Below are 23,163 nucleotides of genomic sequence, written 5' to 3'. Positions count from 1 at the left end.
TTAGTTTAGGGATCATGGATCAAAGTAGCAGTAAAAGACAGGCTGGAGCTGTGCAGTTCAGGGTGTATAAATCCCTGGGGAGTGCTTCGCTAGCCGAAGTGGTCTTTTTTTATTTTTAATCATTTAAAAAAAAAAAAAAAATTATAAGATTAGTGCTTCTTCCTGCAGAGCCTACCCCCATCAATGAGAGAAAAGTGAAATCTGATTGTGGTCACTGTATGGAAGGAAGGAAGGACTGTTAATCCAGGACACAAACAAATCCAGTTTCTGTTACAACATATCTAAAAACTTCAATTCTATTCTGATTTCAGCAAAAATGTCAACATTTTCATACCCCCAAATTTCACGACAAAACCAGTATTACCTTATTATCATGTACAGCAGCTGCAAAGATACAAGTTTAGCATTGATTTAATTAGTAGTATAGAGAATGGGGAATTTTTTTTTTTTTTTTTAACCATATTTTGTTCTCAGTGATTAGAAAAGAATCCACTTGATACAATGCTCTTCAGCTGTGGATAATTTCTGTTTCAGATGCCCAAGGCCATCCAGAAGTTGCTGAGAGACAGAAGTTTCCAGGCATTCAGATGACAGGCCGAAATGGACAGATGCCCAGCACATCTGGTGACTGCAAAACTGCCTTGTCAGTGTGCTTGCTGTAACACCATGACTACTTGTTTTGATTTGTTTTAGTGACTAGTGAGTGTTATTAGATATAATGAGTTCAGATTTATTTATGTAGCTATAGACTGATTTCCCATCCTCAAGGTATGTTAGTATTTATTTTGGTAGTTGCACCATTTGTACGCAAAATTTGTGTATAATCTTCAATACTGTTTTTATTCATGCATAATGATATTGTATTTGAGTTTTTGTCCATTCTCAAAAGTGTGCTTTTGAAACAAGATTGGGGTACTGCAATGTTTACCTTTTCTTGGCTTGTACAATATTACCCAAAGTAGAATTAACCCATTCACCACTGCAAGGATTACAGCCTGTACAACCTACCAGTCTGGGAGGTTTTAACATTGCAGCAATCATTTTTACAAAACTCTAAAATGACAGCATAGTTAACTAATATTGTAGTCTCACTTTTCAGGGTATATTAGTCATTTTAAAATAATTTTTGTTGGGATTAAAAGAACTGTTTGCATCATGGAACAGTTTAATACATGCCAGGTAGTGAAACAAGATTTTCTGGAGCTCAATGAACATAACAAAACTTGCAAAGAAATGCTTCAACTTCATCAGTTAGTGATGTGGAAATGTATCAAAAGCTTCCTACTCGAATGTACTTTTTTTCTTATTTGAAAGCTCAATGGACCGGTTTGATTTTTCAGGATTGGATGCCCAAGCACTGATAACTCGTGGTCATGTAAGCATGGGCATTGGTGCCAGAGTAATGCTCAGGCACAGGGTGCAGGATGTGAGTGCTGATGTTTACCTACATTTGGCTGTTATGACAGATTGTGTGATTACATGTACTCATTTAAAAGTGAGTAACAACATTTAATTCCAAACAGAATCAGACTATGCTCAGTCTTCAGATCCATGGTGATTTATTCAACTAAAATGTGATACCTCTTACATTTACAATAAATATACATACTTTTTCCTACTCTGTGTGTGTGTGTGTGTGTGTTTTTTCATGCGCGCGCATACACCATGTTGCACATTCTTTGTAATATGTGCATCACCAAGTTTGATTGATTATGAACATTCTTTCTAAAAAAAAATTAACCATGCATGGGATCTCATTTTCATCTGTTGGTCAAATAATCCATAAGACAAACACACAAACCATGATTCAAAGTCTTGTCAAGAAAATTCCTGCTTGGATGAGTCCAGTTTTAGTTTCTTCTGCTTTGATTCGCTGCAACTCCTTATGTTAACTCATTTGCACTTATGCGTTTTGGCTGTCTGCCACCAAACATGGAAATGAATTACTGTATCTTTATTGATGTGTTAATTTGAATTTTATGTTTGTGCATGCATGAGAGGATTAAGCATTAGCATATTTTTGTGAGAAAGACTGTGTAAGGGAAAGACACTGACAATTTTTTCTTCTTCTTTTTCTCCAGTGACATACCTGGTTGCTTTCACCAGGAACGTAGCATCATAATTTATATTTTATTGTGTTGCACCACTTTTTTTTTTATATCAGATTGCTCAATATGAAATTCAGGCTGCTCTCATGGCGAAGATGATGCAGTGTGAATTATAAAAAAAAAAAAATTATGAAAAAAAAAGAAAATGTATACATTTACCTGATCAAGATCATGTACAAATACTCCAGATTCTGTATAAAATTCATAAAACTCCCTTATTGTTTAGCGTGTACCTGCTGCAGTCAGGTTTTCATTTGTCACTTTATCCAAATAATTATTACTTTCAGACCACACCACCACAATTATAAATCTACCAAGTTTAAGCCTGTACATGACTCGAACTGTGGACCTTGGATCTACTTGTTTCTAGACAGGCACTCTTACCAATTCACCACCATCACAACAACAAAGTACACAGTACAGAGAGAACAACATCAGATACATCAAATCAATACTCTTGAACTGAGATGACAAGAGGTTTTGATATTCTGAACACATATTCCTGTACCACACACCATTGAGGCATAATTCATTTTCTTTTGCTTGAAAATGCAATGAGCATTAGCAATGTTAGATTCCAAACTAGTTATACCCATCACTCCTGTACATATCATTTTCTGTGCATTTCTGTAAAAGAACATTAATAAGGTAACATTATTCCAAAGACTGAAAAAAAGTCAGCTTCAAGTTCAGTTACTGAAGTTTATGTAAATTCAGAGCTGAATGTACTTGTGTTTTATCTCTGGAATATTTTCAGGAGAAAAAGCTCAGTGGTCTAGAGGAAAAAACCCATCATTTAACAGAAATGAGATATAAAAAAAAAAATTAAAAAAAAATTGTGGAAAACAGGGTGCAGTATTTAACATTTGTTGGTGTTTTCCATTGCACAAGTGATTGACACACAGACTTTACCCATCTTCCAGATAGCACACACACACACACACACACACACACACACACACACATATGCCACATGAATATATTTACAAACATACAAAAGTGTATGCTCACAAGTCCAACAACAAGAACAAATGGTGGTTTTTAACTGACATAGATTAAACTATTATAAGTAACAACTGAGAGAAAAATTAGAAACAAACAACTGCCAAAGGAATGATTCAGCGCTTATATAGCTTTTAGAGGCGTTTGATTGGCTAAGAGTGGACCGGGCAAGACGGCTCATCTTTTCATGCAAAATTTGGCCAAGCAGAGCAAACCGATAGGCATAGTTTGGATCAGTTTGACATGGTAAGTATATGTATCACCAAACATGGAGTATAATACAAACTCCTCCTACTGGCATATTGTTTGTTTCCAACAAATCTGAAAACTAGAAGTGCACGCAATTGCTTGGACCAAAGGGATTTTATTCTAATTAAATTATGCTGTATTGTAATAGTTCCACATATGGAACCCATCAGTCAGCAGGTGCACGTGAAACTGGTCTTTGAAGACCGGTTTCCTTTATTCTTCTTGAGTTGTGGCTCCTACTTCTGACCAAAAGGTCGGAAAGTAAGAGCATGGTGTTTGCCAATCACACGATGGTTGTCTTCAGCTGCTTTGCTTCTTACATCTGCAATCAATCATAGGTATATGAAGGAATTAATAAAAAAAAAATTAAAAAAAATTAAAGAAAGACAATCAACTATGTAGTGAACTATTACCCAATGGACATGCAGTGTATTTAATTAAGATGAAGTAAAAAAAAAAAAAAAAATTAAGATGAAGTTAAAATTTTTTTTATTTTTTTTTAATTAGCATTATTATTACAAAATCATTCAGCATTTTTTGCTGAAGCCCTGCACATTCACAGATAATGGCATGCTGGGTATGTTTTTGTTTCCATAACCCACCAAATGTTGACATGGATCACAAAATCTGTAATGTGTGTATAGATCTTCTGTTTGCGTATGCACATGAAGCAGATAAGGGCACTACTAGGTTTACTACTAGGTTTGCGCATATGTTTACCCCCTGAAATCAAAATCTCACCCAGTGCTAATTCAGGGATTGAACATAGGACCCTGAGATTGGCTGTTGTGCCCATCATCCATTAAAAGCTACTACCACTTTGCACTAAAATGGTCAAATACTCACTTTAAATCACATAAAACTTTAGAATTAATTAATACTAAATACACAGGATACCAGTAAGATGTGGACTAAAAGAGTCTTGGTAAAAGTTGACTTACATGGAATAAAAGAGGCGATGCATCAAGCCACAGGCTCTTCTTCAGGCTAATGAAATGAGTGAGTGACAGACAGAAAGATACAGAGAGAGAGAGGATACCGGCTTCCATCGGATGATGAAGGTACAGAAAAATTACTTTACAAACAACCAGTTGTCATGGTGAATGCTTAGTGTTGTGGGCTGATGACTGGGAGGACCCAGGTTTGCATCCCAGCAGACGCGGGGATTTTCTGCCTGTGGCTGGGTCCAACACAGAGATGAGTGTAGTACAGGCTCAAATGGGAAGACTGCCACACATATCGAAGATTGTCCACTTTTTGGGAGTGTTAATTTTCCCGACTAACGGTGCAGATGTCTTATCTTAAGGGCCTGGTAAACAGTGGGATATATCATGAAAGGAAGTGTAGAGTACAGCTTTGTCATGTTGTCACAAACCTAAAATGGACCCACACAGCAGCATTATTAGCATCGTGACGTTGGCTTCGACCTCCCTCCACATACATGATTGTGGAGAATTCCTGTCAAGGTCAGTGGTGCTTGCAGATTCATGGGGGACTTGCTGGAGGAACATGGCATCAGTCTCCACTGTGGAGGGGACACTCACTCAATCTGGCTTTGTGGCGAAGTAATTATTGTTGTCATTTGGGAGCCTTGTAGGTGGTGTCCTGCATGCGTTGAATGAGAACAGGCACAACCAAACACTACCTAGATGACTTGGCAACAGTGCAGGGTCTTGTCTGGTGTTTTAGCCTCCTGGCAACCTAACATCCTCAGTGAACTGCTGCCACTGACACTGCAGCAGACAACAAACCCTGGTGTGGCTGTGTATGGTGGACTCTGAATGATTAGCGTGGAGGTAATGCCAGTGAAGTATCACAGTAAAAAAAAAAAAGAAAAAAGTGCATCAACATGATAAATATAAAATCAACTGTATACAGGTCTCTAAAAACAAAAGAGATGAGGGGAAAACATACAAAACATGGAGGTGACTTCCAAATTTAAATAAGTTATTTTGAGCTTACAAAATATATTTGTGGAATTCACCCAGACTGAAGACCGATATTACAAAACAAAAATAAATTCATACTTTGTTAGAATCATATACTTTTTTAAAAAGTCATTTTTCAATACAATGTCTTTTTGTAAACAGCAGTTTTATTGTGGACTTGATTTTGACTTCTGCAGCATACTGAAATTTTGAACTTACAAAGTCAATATGTTTGGACATCCAAAGTCAGTTCTGTCAGTTTCCCTTCCACAATGAAAAAACAACAACAACAAAAACAAGCTTGTATTCAAGTTTTTGATATGACACCAATGCAAACACTACTCAATATTCATAGAGGTGCAGATCTTACAGGATGACACTTGGTTTCCTCTTGAAGAGCAGAAGTTGAGTGATTCACAGACTTGGAGAGGCTGGATCAAGTCATCCACAGCCAGCTTGATGGCCTCGTTCACAACCTCGTGGATGAACAACCAGCACCACTTCTCCACTGCAGACGGCATTGTCAGGCAGACTTCATCCACCATGCTGATCACTTTGTCCTGTGCAGCAAAGATTTCTCTTGGTTTTAGCAATTAGTGCCCTTTTTTTTCGGAACTTCAGATTAAATGGCATGCAGCAATTTTTTGTTTTTTTAGATGTTGCAATAATCATCATTACCTTTTTTGCAGAGTGAATTAAATAACTTAAACAAAATTGGTCTCCCATATTATTTGCACTGAAGACCCAAGCTGAGAGGAAATCTGACAGTGCTCTAAATCTGCTGCACAGTGATCATGACACTGGACTAAGTAATGCTTCATATAAAACTATGTCATATATGTATATGCATCATCATGCCTGTAATGTCAGTGAATGTGTGCAGACAAAATCCAAACTGTAATCAGGTCTGCTTGTCATGTGCTACATATATATAGCTACTTCATCATACTTCATGTGTCATACACAAGCTTGTACACTGTTCATTATTTTATTAACATGACTGCACACATACCATATTCTGTGAATCCACAGTGGATTCAACTTCCAAGTTCTTGCCAATGATGCATGTAACTTTGTGTGGAAGATATGATCATACCATACTGTTGGTTCCAAACGGACCATGCAGAGTTGTTTTGTTTTTTTCAGTTTAGCTCATACGAGCACCAACCTCTGTTTTGTTAGAGGTCAGCTTTTCCACTGCCTCATGCACAGTGAAGAGGCAGACATCACAGCTGATGCCTCCACTGGCAGTCCTTGGCAGAGACAAGTAGAGGGAAGACAGGAGGACAGCAGACTGCAGCAGGGGGACAGCAGGCTGGTTTTCTGCTGGTGGTGGGACAGGATGATCAGGACAGAGGCTTATGTCTTGGCAGAAAATTTTTGGATTCTGTGAAGGACAAAAAAGAAACTGAATAGTGTGTGTTGAGGTTATGGATGTCCACATTCATTTATATATTTTTTTCAAATGCTCATGCTTTTTTTTTCAGAAACTTTTCTCTCTCTACATATACTTTTCAAAAAAAAAATGTACCTCTCTTTTCTCTGATTTAATTATTATGCAAATTACACACACAATCTCTCTCTCTCTCTCTCTCTTGTGTCAAACTCTCTGACATATACATACTTGCTCCACTATTTCACATAACTTGCCACCCACCCACATAACTGGTGTACATACTTATTTGCACACCTAACCATTGATTGAACAAAATAACTGAATTCAGTGAAATGATTCTGCTTCCAGTTATTCTGAAATGACATGACTTTTCAAGAGGTTGGAACTTAGGACAGATGACTTACCAGATTGTTAGAAACAAGTTGAAACACCAGAGGTGCGTAAGCCTTCACTCTTTCTTTGCACTGTGTTAATAAATCAAAAAAAAGTAAGAACAAAATTAACAGCACACTAACATCACCAAAGAAACACAATGATCAACACAGTTCAGTTATTAAAGGAGGCTCCACAATGTTTAGATAAATCCATATACATAGTCTACACCACATCTGCTAAGCAGATGCCTGACCAGCAGCAAAAAGCCAATGCACTTAGGCCTTGAGGGAAGAAAATAAAATGAAGGAAAATAGATTTATTTTAAAAAGTAATTAATGAATTGATAAATCAAAATGATAAAAACACAAATAAAATAAATGAACTGATAAATGATTAAGAAAAATAATAATGGTATGAATAATAATACGAAAAACAATAATTAATGATAATAGCAATACACAAATCAACATAGATCAGCACAACAATGCATCGGTATAAGATGTAATATCATTCACCTGAAAGTGTACAGGTCAGAAGAAATTAATTCTGTTTCTTATTCCTAGTTAAACAAGAACATCATTATATAAAAAGAACTCAACAAAAAACATGTTTGTTAACAGATTAACATTGAAATGTAGCCTACTGAAATGAGATAAATATGATGCAAATATAAAAAGGTCTCAGAGTGACATGTAAATGAAAACACCAACATTAAAGCATTTTAAACACAACAGAGTAAACATGAAAGTGCCTAGTTGATTATAATGAAAGAAAGAACACCAAGTTTGTGTACATTTTTTGCATAATCCCCACCTCAGCTGATCTCTGTCTTTATATGTACTGATATACATGTATGTAGATATCAATCTGTTCAGTTGTCAGTCTCTGTTACATGTCTGTCCTGTCTGTCTGTCTGTCTCTCTAAGCCTGCCCTTTCCTGGTTTTTATTTCTAATTACAAAAAATAAAACAAACAATGGCCTCTATCTACAACTAAAGGGGCACTTCAACTGACCTTTGTCCCTTCATCCTTTGGAAACAGGGCACAGACTCCATTCTGAAATCCATCCTCCACGTTTTTCTGAAAGCAAAGGATCAAGACATTTCAATGTTCACCCTTATCTTAAGAGGTTTGACTGTTGGGATCACAAGAAGCACAAAAAAGTGTAATTATCATAACCTATAAAAACGTGCAATTTATCTAAGGAGGTTTGACTATTGTGATCACAAGAAGCACAAAAAAATGTAATTATCTTAACCCTTTGAGCCCTGAGTTCCTGAGCAATTTTAACCCTTCTGCCTGAGCTCCTGAGCCAAAATTTGCAAATAATTGGTATTAAATGTTTAAAAACGTGCAATCTAAAAAATGGAAAAACTACTTGTCACACACACACACACACACACACACACACACACACAGGTTTAAAAAAAAAAAAAAAGTCAACAACTTCACTGAAATAAAGATGCTCATAAGCTTATAAACTGAATCCATCGTTCATTCTGAACTTGTAATTCGTGTCTGTTGGACTGCCGCAGGCGACACGGACAGGACAGCTGTGCAAAAAGAGGAGTGTCTTCGCTACTGACCTGCAGGTCGGGGTCCTTGACGGCCTGTTTGGCTTGCTGGACGACATCGATGCAGAGAAGGCAGATGATGGGATCCCCAATGGCCACAGGACGACGCGTTCCCACACTGGGAGTCGGCACTGCTTCGGCGCCAGGGACAATTCGGCCTGAAGTGCAGAGAAACAAACACTCTGTGTACAAGTACGCAGACTCTGTCCTTACACAGGGATGTCCATGCTCTGCTTGTCTGTCCACTAATTGCATGGCCTTCACACGGCACAAACGCCGCGCGCGCGCGCGTGCACACACACACACACACACACACACTGACGCACACATACATACTCGCGCGCGCGCGACTGATGACTTGCAAAACCCGATCTCAAATTTATGACGTTATGGGTCCAGTGTTAGGGGAAGCCAAACAACTAACCATTATCTTAATGACGGTGTTATGAATTACGAACACCAACGCTCTAACATTGTGCCACTTTATTTTTCTTAAATAAGAATTATGAAAATAACTCACTGAGGCCGGCATTGACGTGAAGGCCAACTACAAATGTAAACACTAAAACAGTCATAATCAGTGACAAAAGTCTTCTTCTTTATTTCCATTCAACACTGAGATGAAATATGCCGACAAAATATAATTCGGTTTTCAATCAACTGAAAAAAACAAACAAACAAACAACAACAACAACAACAACAACAAAATCACGGACTTGCCAAACGTTTTGGCCAACAAAGATCAAAGAATTCCGTCTACCTGTTGCATCATGTAGGTTTGATACTTAGCAAATAATCGATCAGTAAAAGTTGTTAAACAAGAATCAGTGGCAGAAGGAGGAGACTGAGTATTCCTACTTCTTCTTTATGTTATAAAATAAATAAAGACTTCATAAAAAAAAGGAAGAAAACATTGCATAAAGAAAGTGACGAGGGTCGTACCAAACATTGCCAAAGAGAGAAGAAACGCCAACCCGCAACACCACTTCATTATATTCATGTACAATCTTGGACAGCTCACAAATCACTCTTCAAGCCGGCAGCTTCTCACAAATGACAATTGTCTGTGCCTGCTTCACGATGATAATATAGCAGCTAGTCAGATGATCAGTTGACGGTTGACGCAACAGATCACGCGCAGCATTTATATTCTGTCCTCGTTAACTTTCAAATAAGAAACCGACCGCCCACAGGCTATCCCGTGAGAAGCTTCTGGAGGAGCAACGCATTCGTCCGGCGTCTTGTCTACCACTTCACGGCAAGGTTTTACTCCTGACTGAATCATCTTAACACGTGACAGATTTTATCATTTCCTGCAACACACATTATGCATAATCGAGGTTGTGAAATGGAAACTCGAGACTGACACTTGGGGGGACAGCTTCTTGACGGCGAACTGTGTAGGTTTAGATTCATGTGGTTCTCTTGAATTGTCCACATTGTTCTCTGTGTGAGCTTATTCGGCTGTGGTTTGGATTAATTCCCATCCAGCAAACAAAAGGTATACTTCATTCCCGCCCACCCACGCACTCCCACACACCGCCCCCCCCCCCCCCCCCTCCACACACACGCGCAGGCGTGCCAACACACACACACACACACACACACGCGCGCGCGCGCGCGCGCGTCCTTTCCTTCGAAGTTAATCAGTTTACACTCAACAGTTTTTCAGAATAGAACAAACGAAACAATATCCAACCAGTTTGGCCCCCTACCTTTTTTCTTTCTTTCTTTCTTTCTTCTTCTTCTTCTTATTTTGAATTGTTGCATCCCATTACACAGTCGAAATTGGAGTGTTTCTGTAACGTGACCGATAGTTATTACTGCACTCATTTCTGTTTTTGTTTTGATTTTTGAACTTGATGTCATAGCTTATCTTAGTACTTACACAAAGGTAATTGCACTGTTCTAATTAATAATCTTTCTATAATTTATATCATCCTCTCATCACACACACGCGCACACGCACTGTCACACACACACTCACACACGTGCGCGCGCGCGCGCGCGCGCAATTACACGTTATGTCAAGACGATCTTTTATCACTAAAAACTGAACAGCGTTAAACTATTCAAAGAAAAGATCGATGGAGAAGAGGGAAGGGTGCAGGCACTCGTTCTTGTGTTCTCTGTGGATCGCCTCTGAAATCCCTCCAGTATGTCACTGTGTGAATACGAAATACGAATGCGAATACGAAATTGTTTATTCAGATTTAGGCCTAAGCCCCTTACTGAAGGGGTAAGTCATAATTATATCAATCACACAAACACTTTTCAAAAACACATTGCTTAACATTTACACTTCAGATGCTTATTATATTTGACAATCTATGTTGATATCATGATCTAAGTTATAGCAATACGCAATCGCTTTGAGGCATTGTAAATGTATAACGCCACATTGCACTATACAGTTTCATTTCTGGATGACATTAGCATATGGAATCTAAAGTGGCATGGGTTATTATGAAACTTAGGCTGGATATGTTTCAACCTTAAGTCAAATAAACAAGGACAACAAAACATAAAGTGAATTTCATCTTCTTCTGATTGATGGCATAAACGACACAACACTTTCTCAGCTCTACTTTCACTGTATTTTAAACGATGGCAGGCAATATCTGATACACCAAGTTTAACTTTGGTCACAGCACATTTCACATATCTATTCATTTTCATTTCAATGTATGGCTCCACATTATTAGTCAACTTAAACATCTTATATTCAGCAAATCTGTCACTATTCTGAATGTGGTTATGCCAGTCCTGCCATCTACAATCAACAATTCTTTGTTTGAAATATTTTATGAACCATGAAACGTTTTCAACACCCTGGTTATCCCAGACATAAGAAAATCCATAAGAGCACAAACATTTTCGAATACCTGTAACCCAAGTCTTTTTTCCGTTATTGTCTAATTGATACAGCATCATGTAAGCCTTGTATGGTAATCTATAATTATTCATTCTAGTTATCTTTAGCCAGTATCTGATACACTTTACATATGAGTTTTTATATATTGGATATCTACCAAGTGCACCATAAATTAAATCGTTGGGTGTTCGCCTATCAACATTTAAGAAGCGTTTCATGGCAAACATATGTAATCATTCTCAAAAGCCCAAATTTCTGCACCGTACTGTAAAATAGGCTGTACCTGAGAATCAAATAACTTAGCAAATACTGTGTATGAGCTACAATCTAATCTGTATATAACATGAAGTATAACTAGAACAGCTCTCTTTGCCCTGTTTACTCTAGTAAATCTTGATAGGCATAAGTAAAACTGAGTCTGGTTGAAAAAAAGATCCTAAGATATTTATACACATTTACCACTCTTACAGTTTCATTTCCATATGACCATTGTTCACGTCTACCTAGATAACCACCCCTACGAAACACAATGGTATTTGTTTTTTCCATGTTTACTTTTAAGTCCAATTTCATTGCGGCTTCATATAAACTATTCAGCTGTCTTTGCAAACCTACAACTGATATTGATAACAAGATCATATCATCAGCAAAAAGCAGCATAAACAACTCTATCAAATCAAAAGTCACTCCATGTCGTCCATTTTCAACAATTCCAAGGGCAATCTCATTCACAAACAACGAAAATAGAACAGGACTGCACACATCACCTTGTTTTACGCCTCTTGTACAATTCACAAAATCTGATAATTTCGCTCCACTTCTTATCCTAGCTTTAACTTCTCTATACATACTTTTAACACATCTATACAGTTTACCTCTAATTCTTTTTTATTTTTTTTATTTTTTAACAAAACTGGTCATAGTAACTTCCTAGAAATAGAATCAAAAGCTTTTTCAAAATCAACAAATGCAACATACGATTTTTGATTATTGGCAAATTGTTTTTGAACAGCAGCTAATGAAGTAAACATGTGATCAATAGTACAATAATCTTTCTTAAAACCAGCTTGATGTTCACCTGTTGTGTAATCTGTAATTAATAACAGAACTATACAATTTGCTAATTATGTTACATAATGATATTCCTCTGTAATTGTTCGTGTTGACTCTTCCTTTCTTGAACAATGGTAGAATAATCGATTCAGACCAACTTTGTGGATATATGCCATTATCAAATAAATGATTAAATAGTCTAACTAAAAACGTTATTGTAGAATCCCCCGCATTTTTGAAAAACTCACCAATTAATTCGTCAGGTCCAGCTGATTTCCCAGTCTTCAATTTTCATACTGCTAACAATACTTCTTCTCTTGATATTGGTCCGTTTATTCCTCATCTGCTTCATCTACGACACTTTCATCTAAAATATCATCTTCACTGGACTCCTCTGTTTCCTTTTCAAGGACATTTTTAAAGTGATCAAACCACTGATCAATACATATACTATTTTGTGGTTGAGATTTTTTGCGTGCAACTTTATTTACGGTTTCCCAAAATATCATCTGACACTTAATTGAACCTAACAGTTCCTTTAGAATTAATTCATTATATTCTTTCTTTTTCCTTACAATCATATTTTGATATTCTCTTCTTGCAATGCAAAATGTTACTCTATCATCTTTATCTGATGTATGCTTAAATTTTCTAAGAAGTCTACGCACATTACGTCTAGTTACTCTGCATTCTTGATCAAACCATTCTTTGCGTACCTCTTTTGTGACAGGAACCCTTTTCTTCATGCACGTTGCCTGGTCTAACAATTTGGTTAAACTTATATCTATATTAATCAAGTCTGATGCCATGTCTATTTCTTCTTTTACTTTTCTTGATCTCATTGAGTTAGTAAAGTTCAGCGCATGTGACATATTCCATCTATATTTCTCGATGAACTGCGAGTCGTTTACATTGAATGGGTGTCTGGTAGGCGTGCAATTTGTCTGTCTATCAAAGCACAACAAAAGAGGGAGATGATCCGATTCTATTCTGTCTAGTATATCAAGTGTCAAAATATCACGGACATATTCAAAAAAACGTTGCAGAAATCATGTAATAGTCATTCACACTGCTACCTTGATCAGATATGTATGTGTAACGACCATGTCGGTCGCCATTACATAGGCCATTTAAAATATACAGTCCCAATGCAGTGGTCATATTTAATAATTTCTTACCATAAGAATTCAACACTGTATCATGAGAACATCGTTTCATCTGGTCTTCATCATCCTTACTATAATTTTCATGTTATCTGTTTTCATCAAGAATTTTGGGGGAATGATCAGAAGTCATGTCACTGTGTGAGTGAGTGAGTGAACGTGTGTGTGTGTGTGTGTGTGTGTGTGTGTGTGTGTGTGTGTGTGTGTGTGTGTGTGTGTGTGTGTGTGTGTGTGTGAGAGAGAGAGAGAGAGAGAGAGAGAGAGAGAGAGAGAGAGAGAGAGAGAGAGAGAGAGAGAGAGAGAGAGAGAGAGAGAGAGTATGTGTGCATGCATATGCAGGTTTGCGCGTGCATGCTTATGTCTGTGGCGCGCGCGCGTTTGCGCATCAGCCTGTGGCGAGTGAATACATGTATGAACATGTATATATACCTTTAAAATTTCATCCTGTTCAATCGTTTTGGATTGGGAATGGTGGATAATATGGGTGGTTTTGGTTTGGATTTGATTGGGATGGGTAGAGATGGGGTTAGAGTTTGGTTTGGGGCTTGGGTCGTTTCGGTTTCATTACCTTGAACCTGCCCTTTACCTTTACCTTCGTTACATTCAACAACTTGAGCAGTTTCACCAGAGATGCCTACGAAAGATCCTCGGCATAAAGTGGAAGACAGGGTCTCCAACCAGGGTCATAGAGAGGAGCGGCCTGCCCAGCATCGAAAGCCTGCTATCCAGTGCCAGCTATGCTGGACAGGACACGTTGTCCGCATGACAGACAGCAGGATCCCGAAGATGCTTTTGTATGGCCAGCTGAAGGAAAGCCACCGTGAACTTGGAAGACCCTGCAAGCGCTTCAAGGACACCTTGAAGACAAACCTCAAAGCCTGTAACATAGACATCGCTTCCTGGGAAACTGATGCCCTTGACAGCTGTCGCTGGAGGATGCTGTGCTCTAGTGGCATAAAGACGTTTGAAAACAAGAGAACGCTGGCCATTAAGGATGAATCGTGAGCGAAGGAAGCAGGGCTCAACTTCTGGAGACGTTTTCCCTTGCAACACCTGTGGGAAGTGCTGTGCAACCAGAATCGGCCTCTTCTCCCATATGAGGACACACACCGACATAAGCCTGCCTGCCAACTCATCCGTCGGACCGACGGGAGACTCCATCAAACCTGCCTCTTTTAGGTGCCACAGAATTCCCAAACGTTTCATTCTTGCGCCTCCTTTTCATCACCACAAACTGTTCATTTTGCGGGCCCCGAGGATATGGTTTCTTGGTCCTCTTGTGATATTTTGAGTGGTGGCCGACAAATACTGTAAGCTGTCTATTATTCATCCCATTTATGGAAATGCTTTTCAAATCAGTATTCGAGTATAGCAAGATGGCACTGTTCAGTTATTTTGTGTGTGTGTGTGTGTGTGTGTGCGTGCGCGTGCGGTGATAGATTCGGTTGCCATAACCAAACTTCACAGGCTTATTCCACCAGATGGTCATAAACTGGACACATACCAAGACTGACAAGCACTTTCATTTACTGTGAATTGTGTCTGGTGGACCATATTCACAAAGTGAATGCAAAACTGCGGGCACACCAACATACACGCACACACAGAGTAGCGGTCAACCATTGACTTCTGGGCACACACAGACACAGGCACACACAGACAGACAGACAGACACACACACACACACACACACTGAGTAGCGGTCAACCGCTTCTGAACTGCAAATCAAGCCATGCACACATCGTTGTGTCCGATGTTTATTGAACATTGGAGGCAAAAGCAAAAATCTGACTTCACAAAAACAAAACACGCACATGAAAATAAGCTGATTGATAGACCTATGAATAAATAATGATAGAACGGAGAATCCATTATCCGTGTGAATCAAGTTAAGGATTTCACATCAACGTAAAGCTTGTCTCCAATACAGGACTACGCTGTTAAGCTGTGGTGTTCGTGCTCTGGGCAGGAAACAGGCGCAATGTGTCGATGTGCTGGTTGTCTTGGTCAGCGTGGTCACTGGGTTTGCCTTTCGTAACAGCAAGACAAGAGAAAATGCATCATTACGTGAACTTAAGCAGAATACATGTTACTAAACTGATTGAAATCACTCCATTCCGTCAAATTTCCTATGCTGGCATGCATGCGCTTTTTGTGTGTGTGTGCTTTTGCGTGTGTGTGTGTGTGTGTGTTTGTGCTGGTAATTACGTCTGCTCACTAAAGTGATTTTAGACCTACGCGTGTGTGCGTGTGCGTATGCGTGTGCGCGCATGCGAGAGAACGGGAAAGAGAAAGAGAGACAATGCATAAGTGTGGGTATGCGTGCGTGAGTGCGACTCAGTGCACATGCGTGTGACTGCACATTGTGAGTGAACACCGCGTGCACGTGTGCGTGTGCGTGTGCGTGTGTGTATTGCAATGAGCGCACGGGCACTGACGATGTCAGTGTGTACACCACTGACGGGCGGTTAACAGTTCTGTGGCTTTGCGTTGCTTCTTTGGCAGTGAACCCAAACTTTGGGTTATGCAGGACATGTCGCATCGATAAATTTGACGATTAATTAAACTGACGCGGTGGTGCAGCATGATAAGCCAGCCATACAGGCCTGCAATGGGGTAGAAAATCACATTGTCAGAAACCATACTTGACCAAATCCATCATGTCCGGAGTCCTCCATTCTGTCCTGTCTGACCCGTATTGCGCAACAAAACTGTACCTCGATTTACTGTATAATTATTTTTTAAAAAAACACCACAAAAAACAACAAATATATATGTTGCAGAATACACACACACACACACACACACACACACACACACACACACACACACACACACACATGACTGACTCGAAGTTCACACTCTTGGTGTCTTAGGCTCCGCTCCTTGCAGGAAGCACTGAGGTAAATACCCAGACCGGTAAAATATGAAAATAAGTCCTTGCCTGAAAAAAGCTGTTATGCAGCGAAAATTTGCTGCTTTTAAAATTACAAAATTTAAAGAGATGCCACGTCTACTGTTGTTGACACACACACATATATATATATATATACACATACATACATATACAGAGAGAGAAAAGATTATATATATATATATATATATATATTACATACACTCAAAGAGATGCCGCGTCTACTGTTGATATATATATATATATAATATACAATATAATATATATATATATATCTGTCTACACACATACATAAATTATATTTATACACAGATATATATATATATATATATATATATATACACACACACACACACACACACACCAGGAAAAGAACTGTGCACTTACCAGCATGGCACAGGCCGAAGACCTCACAGGTTTGCCGAGGGTGGATGTAATGTTCAGCGGTCATGGCGACCACCATGGGAGCGTACTCGTGCATGAAGGATCTGCACTGGTCCCGAAGTCCGCTGGCCACCAGACGACACAACTCCTCCACTGCCTCTCCCACTATCTCCTGCAATACGGTCACGCGCAGTTGTTACAAGACGACACAACTCCTCCACTGCCTCTCCCACTGTCTTCTGCAATAGCCACACGCAGTTGTTACATATCTTTTTGTGAAACAATGCAACGTTTTTTTTTTCAACGTACCCAGGTCTTTCTTTCGCTCACAGGCCGTCCCATCGACTGATTTCGATCAATAAATGTGATAGTTATGAAAATCTCCATAAAAAAAAGAAAAGATTTGTATTTAGAAGCAGACCTACTGAAACAGTTGAACAGCCAAAACTATACCCCAGTATGACAGACCAGATGGAATACAAGACAGGTTTTGTTCGACTTGCGGTAAACTTGATAACTCCACTAAGCGTATTACTATACAAACATTCAGGTAGTGGGAAAACATTTAATTCTGTCCACGTCAATTGGCAGTGGCGATACTACGACAGCACGGCGCTCTTACTGAAGAGTGCGGCAATGTTAAGTGTAAGGCATTCTCGAAGAAACCCCCCTCCCCCTCTCCACCCTCCCCCCTCCCGCTCCCATCCAAGTTTTCAATTTGTTGACATATTTTACCTGTCCGTGGTACTAACCTTGGTCGTATTGGAAGAGAAGAAATGTAAGACGACGTTCACGAAGGAAATACAACGGTCGCAGTTTGAGTTGTCTTGTTTCAGAGGAATGTTGGCAAGAGATGGTATCAACGGCAGCCGGAGGGTTGGGAGGGCTGTGGTGGAGTTCTGAACGGTGGAATCTGCTGGCTGTTCTGAAGGCAGCTGTTCGGTTATGGGACACACCCCGGCGGCTTCACACATTATTCTGGGACTCTAAACAGTGTACACACAGACGTGTGAACTACCAACGCACAGACTGACCACATACAGTTATTTACTCTTGCATATACACAAAGGTAAGATCGTAAATGTATGGCACATTGACGTGCACCTTCACACGCATGTAAACGCACAGAGACAGAGAAAAGATACTAACCAGAAGCAAGTTGATCACCTCAGTTACCAGAGGTTTGAATACTTGCACTAGAATCTTGCACTGAAGCGCCCGGTCAGGTGCACATGCAAAGAAATCATGCATCGCACTTAGATGTGAAGATTACCAAATAGAAAGTTCAATGCAAATAATGGCACTTGCCAAGATGATATATTTAAACAAACGACATCTAGATTTTACTGTCTGTATAGCTTTCGTCAAATCAGTTACCCCTCGATCCCTAAGGTTTGAAATATCAAATGTTCTTCCTAGTTTCTGGTATTCCCCCTTCGTTTTGAAATGATATACATTCTAAAGCCTGACCTGAGATAGAGACAGGCTGGCAGCCAGACAGATCGATCGACAGACACAGCGAGAGAGGGAGTAGGTAAACTACGGCATAGGGAGTGTGAGTGGGGGGAAAGAGGGGGTCAGCTCTGCACCTAAGGAACCAGACATCAATGGGGTAAGACACACTGGAACCAAATCGTCATTTTAAGGCAAGTCACCCCGGCTTCAGCAATTCAGCATCTTCAAACTCCGGCAGTGGAATTACAGTTCCAAAACAGATTAAACCGTTTTTTAGCGGCTGTTAGCTCCTCCAGCATGATCTTCGCGCATTACTATTTCTTCCATAATATAATTGCGTATTGTCAACTCAGTATTCCAATCTACTATTTCTTCCATAATACGATTGCGTACTGTCAACTCAATATTCCAAACTAATAACAAAATAACAACTTACTACTTTCCCTTCTTGTTCCTGTCGTAGTGGTAGCGAGGGGCACAGTGCCTTTAGGAAGTCTTCAACGTCTTTCTGTAAAGTGGAATATAATTGTATATGACGGGCGCAATACAAGTAGCCGAATGGTTAAAGCGTTGGACTTTCTAAGAGTTGAGGGTTCGAATCTCGGTAATGGCGCTTGGTGGGTAAGAGATTTTTCCGATCTCCCTGGTCAGCATATGTACAGACCTGCTCGTGCCTGAACCCCTTCGTGTGGATATGCAAGGAGAATATGAAATACGCACGTTAAAGGTCCTGTTATCCATCAGTGTCAGCATTCGGTGGGTTATGGAAACGATATACCCAGCATGCACACCCCAGAAAACGGAGTATGGCTACCTACATGGCGGGGTAAAAACGGTCATACACGTAAAAGCCCACTCGTGCACATACGGGTGAACGTGGGAGTTGCAGCCCATGACCGACGAAGAAGTATAAGTTTATATGCAGGTAAATCCTGAAGGTATTTAGCATCAGAACATATTGCAATTCTGTGCACCCAACACTAACGCCCACACACATGCAGAGTGCAGGAACATGTACGCGCCAGTATTTATGGGACACTTAATAGGCCTACTACAAAGTGCTCGCACGAGTGCTGCTCAAAAGTTCCTCCAAAGATACGAACAATGTCAAAAGCCTAATCGTAAACGCTCACTTGCGTGAGGCATTGGTTTTATGCCAAGATTCAATATTTTCAAGTGAGCCAAGGCTGCTTTGTATACCTACTTCCCACTACCTGGCATTCAGGTACAGAAAGGGCACAGAACCACTCATCAGAACAAAGTTCCTATCGTCATTCATATGCTGCTCATGTGACGTGTGAACAGACAGCAACAACAGCAGAAGAAATGTCAAAACACAAATTAGCTTCCATTTCACTGAGACTGGCATTAGTCTTGAACAAATGAATATAAAGAGACGGTGTGTTGCTTTCTGAAATGACCTGAAATCTAAATCAGTCCAGAAGCGTCCATGTATCAAATGAACTGGAATACATATATAGGCCTATAACTTAAGTACACACTTTAGTGATCAATCGATTTTGATCCACCTAATCAACTTATCCGGCCTAATCCATGTGCAGTTTTCACTTTTTAAAACCCCGTTAAGTCTTTACTCAGGATTACAGCGTTGGGCAACCAAACTGTCAGTGCAGGTCTGTTGTGACTGAGCAGTTAGTTTCAGAGCAGAAAGATCGCATTTCCTGCTTTTTCACAAGAACCCCTTCACCCCAACCCGATATTTTCTCCTGTGATTCATACTACTTACATCATGAATCGCGTCTTGCACGACTGGTAGTTTTATCAGCCGTCTTTTTAGGGAGAGCAAGAAGAAATCAGAGGGGGACAATTTTTTTCTGATTGTACACAGGACAACAGAAAAGTTATATGGGACTTTCTGGCCTGCGTAAGTATGAACAGAATCACAGAAATATTCGGCTATAGGCTAGAAGCCTTCTGCCCTCGTAATAATGTCCATTAATGTGCTTTTGGATCACTATATAGTGAACTGTTCCAAGGTTTAATCAGGCATAGTGTATACTACATTTATTTCTGACTAAGATTTAAATCGATGGAAAATACATGGTCCTTAAAAGTTTTGTCAATTTGGTTTTTGAAGGCGTTTACAGATGGTGAATTGATGGTGTCAGAGGAAAAGTTATTCCACTGATTGATAGGTTAGTAAAAAAAAAAAAATAAAAAAAAAAAAAAATTGTGGAACTGGTTACTAACAAACTTTGTCTTAGTGACAAAGTTTGTCTTGGTTAGTGACAAAGTTTGTCTTGGTTAGTGACAAAGTTTGTCTTGGTTAGTGACAAAGTTTGTAGTCTCAAGTTACCAACCTGCAGGATACTGCCGACAAAGTGTGATGTCATTTTCTGCGTGATGTCCATGCACACCGTGCAGACGATGGGCTCCTTACCGGCCTCTGGCCCATCCTGTTTCTCCGCCACTGGCACCACTGCCCCTGGAAGGCCTTGCCCTAGAGAAACGATTTCGTTGCAGAATTGGGCAGGTAAAGCTGTGCATATCACACGCCGCCCCACCCTATCGCCCTATTTTATCTTGCCCCCCATGGTCTCCCCCAACCCTTCCGACATCCCCCCCCCTCCCAACCACCCAAATGGTTTATATATACACAAATGTAGGATATATAAAATGGAGAAACGAAAAAAGTTCCCCCTGATTGTAAGAGCAGTGCACATAACTGTGACAGCCGCTGCTACAACTGTACAAAGGGCTATTTGTATTGTATTGTCTTTTGTCGAAACATTTCTATGTGAAACTGATTCGAGCTGATCTCGGGGAGAGCGCATTACCACAATGTGGCGTCACTCACATTTTTTGAATTTCTACATGCATGCGTATCTGATTGGTGGATTTTATTACATATTTTACCGAGAACCACCCTTTGGCTGCTGTGGATTCTTTTACGTGCGCAAAGTGCATGCCGCGTGCTGCACACGCGACCTCGTTTTGACGTCTCGTCCGACGAACGACTATCGCCCAGACCAAGGTCTAAAGTTGTGAGAAAATCCAGGTCCGTATGAGTATTGAACTCCGGCCGCTTCCTCAGTAGCCGGATGTACTACCACTGGGCCATCGCACTACGTGTTATTGGGAAAAAGAGGCCAAAACTTAAAAATGAACAGGTAATAGGCTACTATTTATGAGACAAAGGCACATTAACAAAACCATCTGATTACATGCTGCCCCGATATCTTTCCCCTAAAAGATTTATCACGTCTGTGCCGTCTTGTGCGCGAACTGGTAGCTTTTAAACTTTTGGGTTTAACGACCTGTTAAGGTCAAGAGCTTTAGAAATCGAATTCCACACTTTTATACTCCATTACACCGACTCAGTGCCACAAATAGCCAGTCAAAGTACCAACAAGTACTATATAGTTACTACCAAACCACCATTACAACTACTGTTACTACTAGTATTTTTATTGTGTTTGCCGCTTGACACTTCAGCGGGCACAAGAACCGATTCAGTAACCACCCGGGAACTCAGTTAAACATTTATTCGAAAGAGCCAGCGGGCTGTATCCACATGAATTTTCTTCCCCTCCACAGAGTCCTCAGTGTGGCGGAGTGAACGTCCACGCCTTGTGAACACTGTTCATTCCGTCTTGAGACGAAGGGGAATTGTTGATATTGCCTCGTGTCTGCTTTTTGATTAGGCAATGACCCGCTCTCATTAGATTTGGTAGTTGCCTAGTTAATTATCGGAGAAACTACTGTATTAGGACCAATGCATTTCCCTAACTTAAAACATTGATCTGCTTGAACTGACGCAGTGAAATAAAAATACACTCGTATAGGGCCTACATCAGTGTACCCGTATACACTCCGGCTCTCGAGAATACACATAGCCATATATATATATATACACTCTACATCAGTGCACCCGTAGGTACTCCGGCTCTCGAAAATACAGACTACATACATACATACGTACGTCAGTACAAGCGCAAGCGCGCGTACTAACTTAAAAAATAACTGAATAGAAAAGTAAAGAAAAGTACAACGGACCCGCTGTGAAAACAAACACTGAAAAACAAACTTACCCACTGCAGCCAAAGAAATCAAAAGAATCGCTGTCATCCCAGTCCCGCACTGCATCATCGCCGTTTGGGTTCCGTCAGCACGACGCGTGTGTTCTCTGAGCCCGACAGCTTTATGGACAAAGAGTGTAGATGTTGGCAAGGCTCAGGTTGTGCTCCCACACAAGACAATCAGCTGTCAGCATGTGGCACTGATGAGTTTGTTCATCCACACACATATCAACACGTACTCTTGGCCTCTGCGAGTTTCAAAAGCAAAAAAACGTGATTCTAATGTCGCACGTGCATATCATGTCATTCAAAAACTGAGAACTGTTGGGGTGGGGAGGGTGTGTGTGTGTGTGTGTGTGTGTGATTATTTTGACAGAAATTTGTGTGACAGACAGAAGAGGAAAAGGATGGGAGGAGGGAGGATGTGGCGGGAGGCACGGCGGACCTATGTTCGTGGGGGGTGGGGGTGGGGGATAGCGGATGTGAAGAAGGGGGTATGTAGTGAATATTTACTGATGTGGTTCGTTGAGAGATACTCAGTCACAACATATGGCATATAAATGTCGACGGACGAAGATGAAGTGAAAAACGAAAGAAAAGGGGGGGGGGGGGGGGGATAGGAGGTTGGAGAATCTCCCCCCCAACCC

The 23,163-nt window shown here is 40.1% G+C and overlaps 2 protein-coding genes across 3 annotated transcripts; both read right to left on the bottom strand.

Annotated features, from left to right (window-relative positions):
- Nucleotides 1-1,087: 1,087 nt before the first annotated feature.
- LOC143292797 (prosaposin-like) lies at nucleotides 1,088-9,855 on the bottom strand. The gene is made up of 7 exons (XM_076603379.1): nucleotides 9,575-9,855; nucleotides 8,645-8,790; nucleotides 8,073-8,138; nucleotides 7,088-7,147; nucleotides 6,456-6,674; nucleotides 5,658-5,847; nucleotides 1,088-3,681 (listed from the first exon to the last, which is right to left on the bottom strand). Exons 1-7 carry the CDS (start codon nucleotides 9,630-9,632, stop codon nucleotides 3,596-3,598), a joined length of 825 nt encoding a protein of 274 aa, XP_076459494.1. The 5' UTR covers nucleotides 9,633-9,855; the 3' UTR covers nucleotides 1,088-3,595.
- A 5,623-nt stretch (nucleotides 9,856-15,478) lies between these two features.
- Nucleotides 15,479-22,723, bottom strand: LOC143292004 (prosaposin-like). Of its 2 annotated transcripts, XM_076602159.1 has the most exons (7): nucleotides 22,529-22,721; nucleotides 20,798-20,937; nucleotides 18,913-18,984; nucleotides 18,171-18,230; nucleotides 17,774-18,007; nucleotides 17,025-17,193; nucleotides 15,479-15,752 (listed from the first exon to the last, which is right to left on the bottom strand). In XM_076602159.1, exons 1-7 carry the CDS (start codon nucleotides 22,584-22,586, stop codon nucleotides 15,664-15,666), a joined length of 822 nt encoding a protein of 273 aa, XP_076458274.1. In that variant the 5' UTR covers nucleotides 22,587-22,721; the 3' UTR covers nucleotides 15,479-15,663. The 2 variants fall into 2 exon arrangements, with proteins under 2 accessions (XP_076458274.1, XP_076458275.1); XM_076602160.1 differs by lacking the exon at nucleotides 18,171-18,230 and having other exon boundaries at nucleotides 22,529-22,723.
- Between the last annotated feature and the right edge of the window lie 440 nt (nucleotides 22,724-23,163).

Source organism: Babylonia areolata, chromosome 18 (genome assembly GCF_041734735.1).
Source record: "Babylonia areolata isolate BAREFJ2019XMU chromosome 18, ASM4173473v1, whole genome shotgun sequence".
In the NCBI taxonomy this organism is placed as follows: domain Eukaryota; kingdom Metazoa; phylum Mollusca; class Gastropoda; order Neogastropoda; family Buccinidae; genus Babylonia; species Babylonia areolata.
This window is presented reverse-complemented; position numbering and strand designations above follow the sequence as displayed.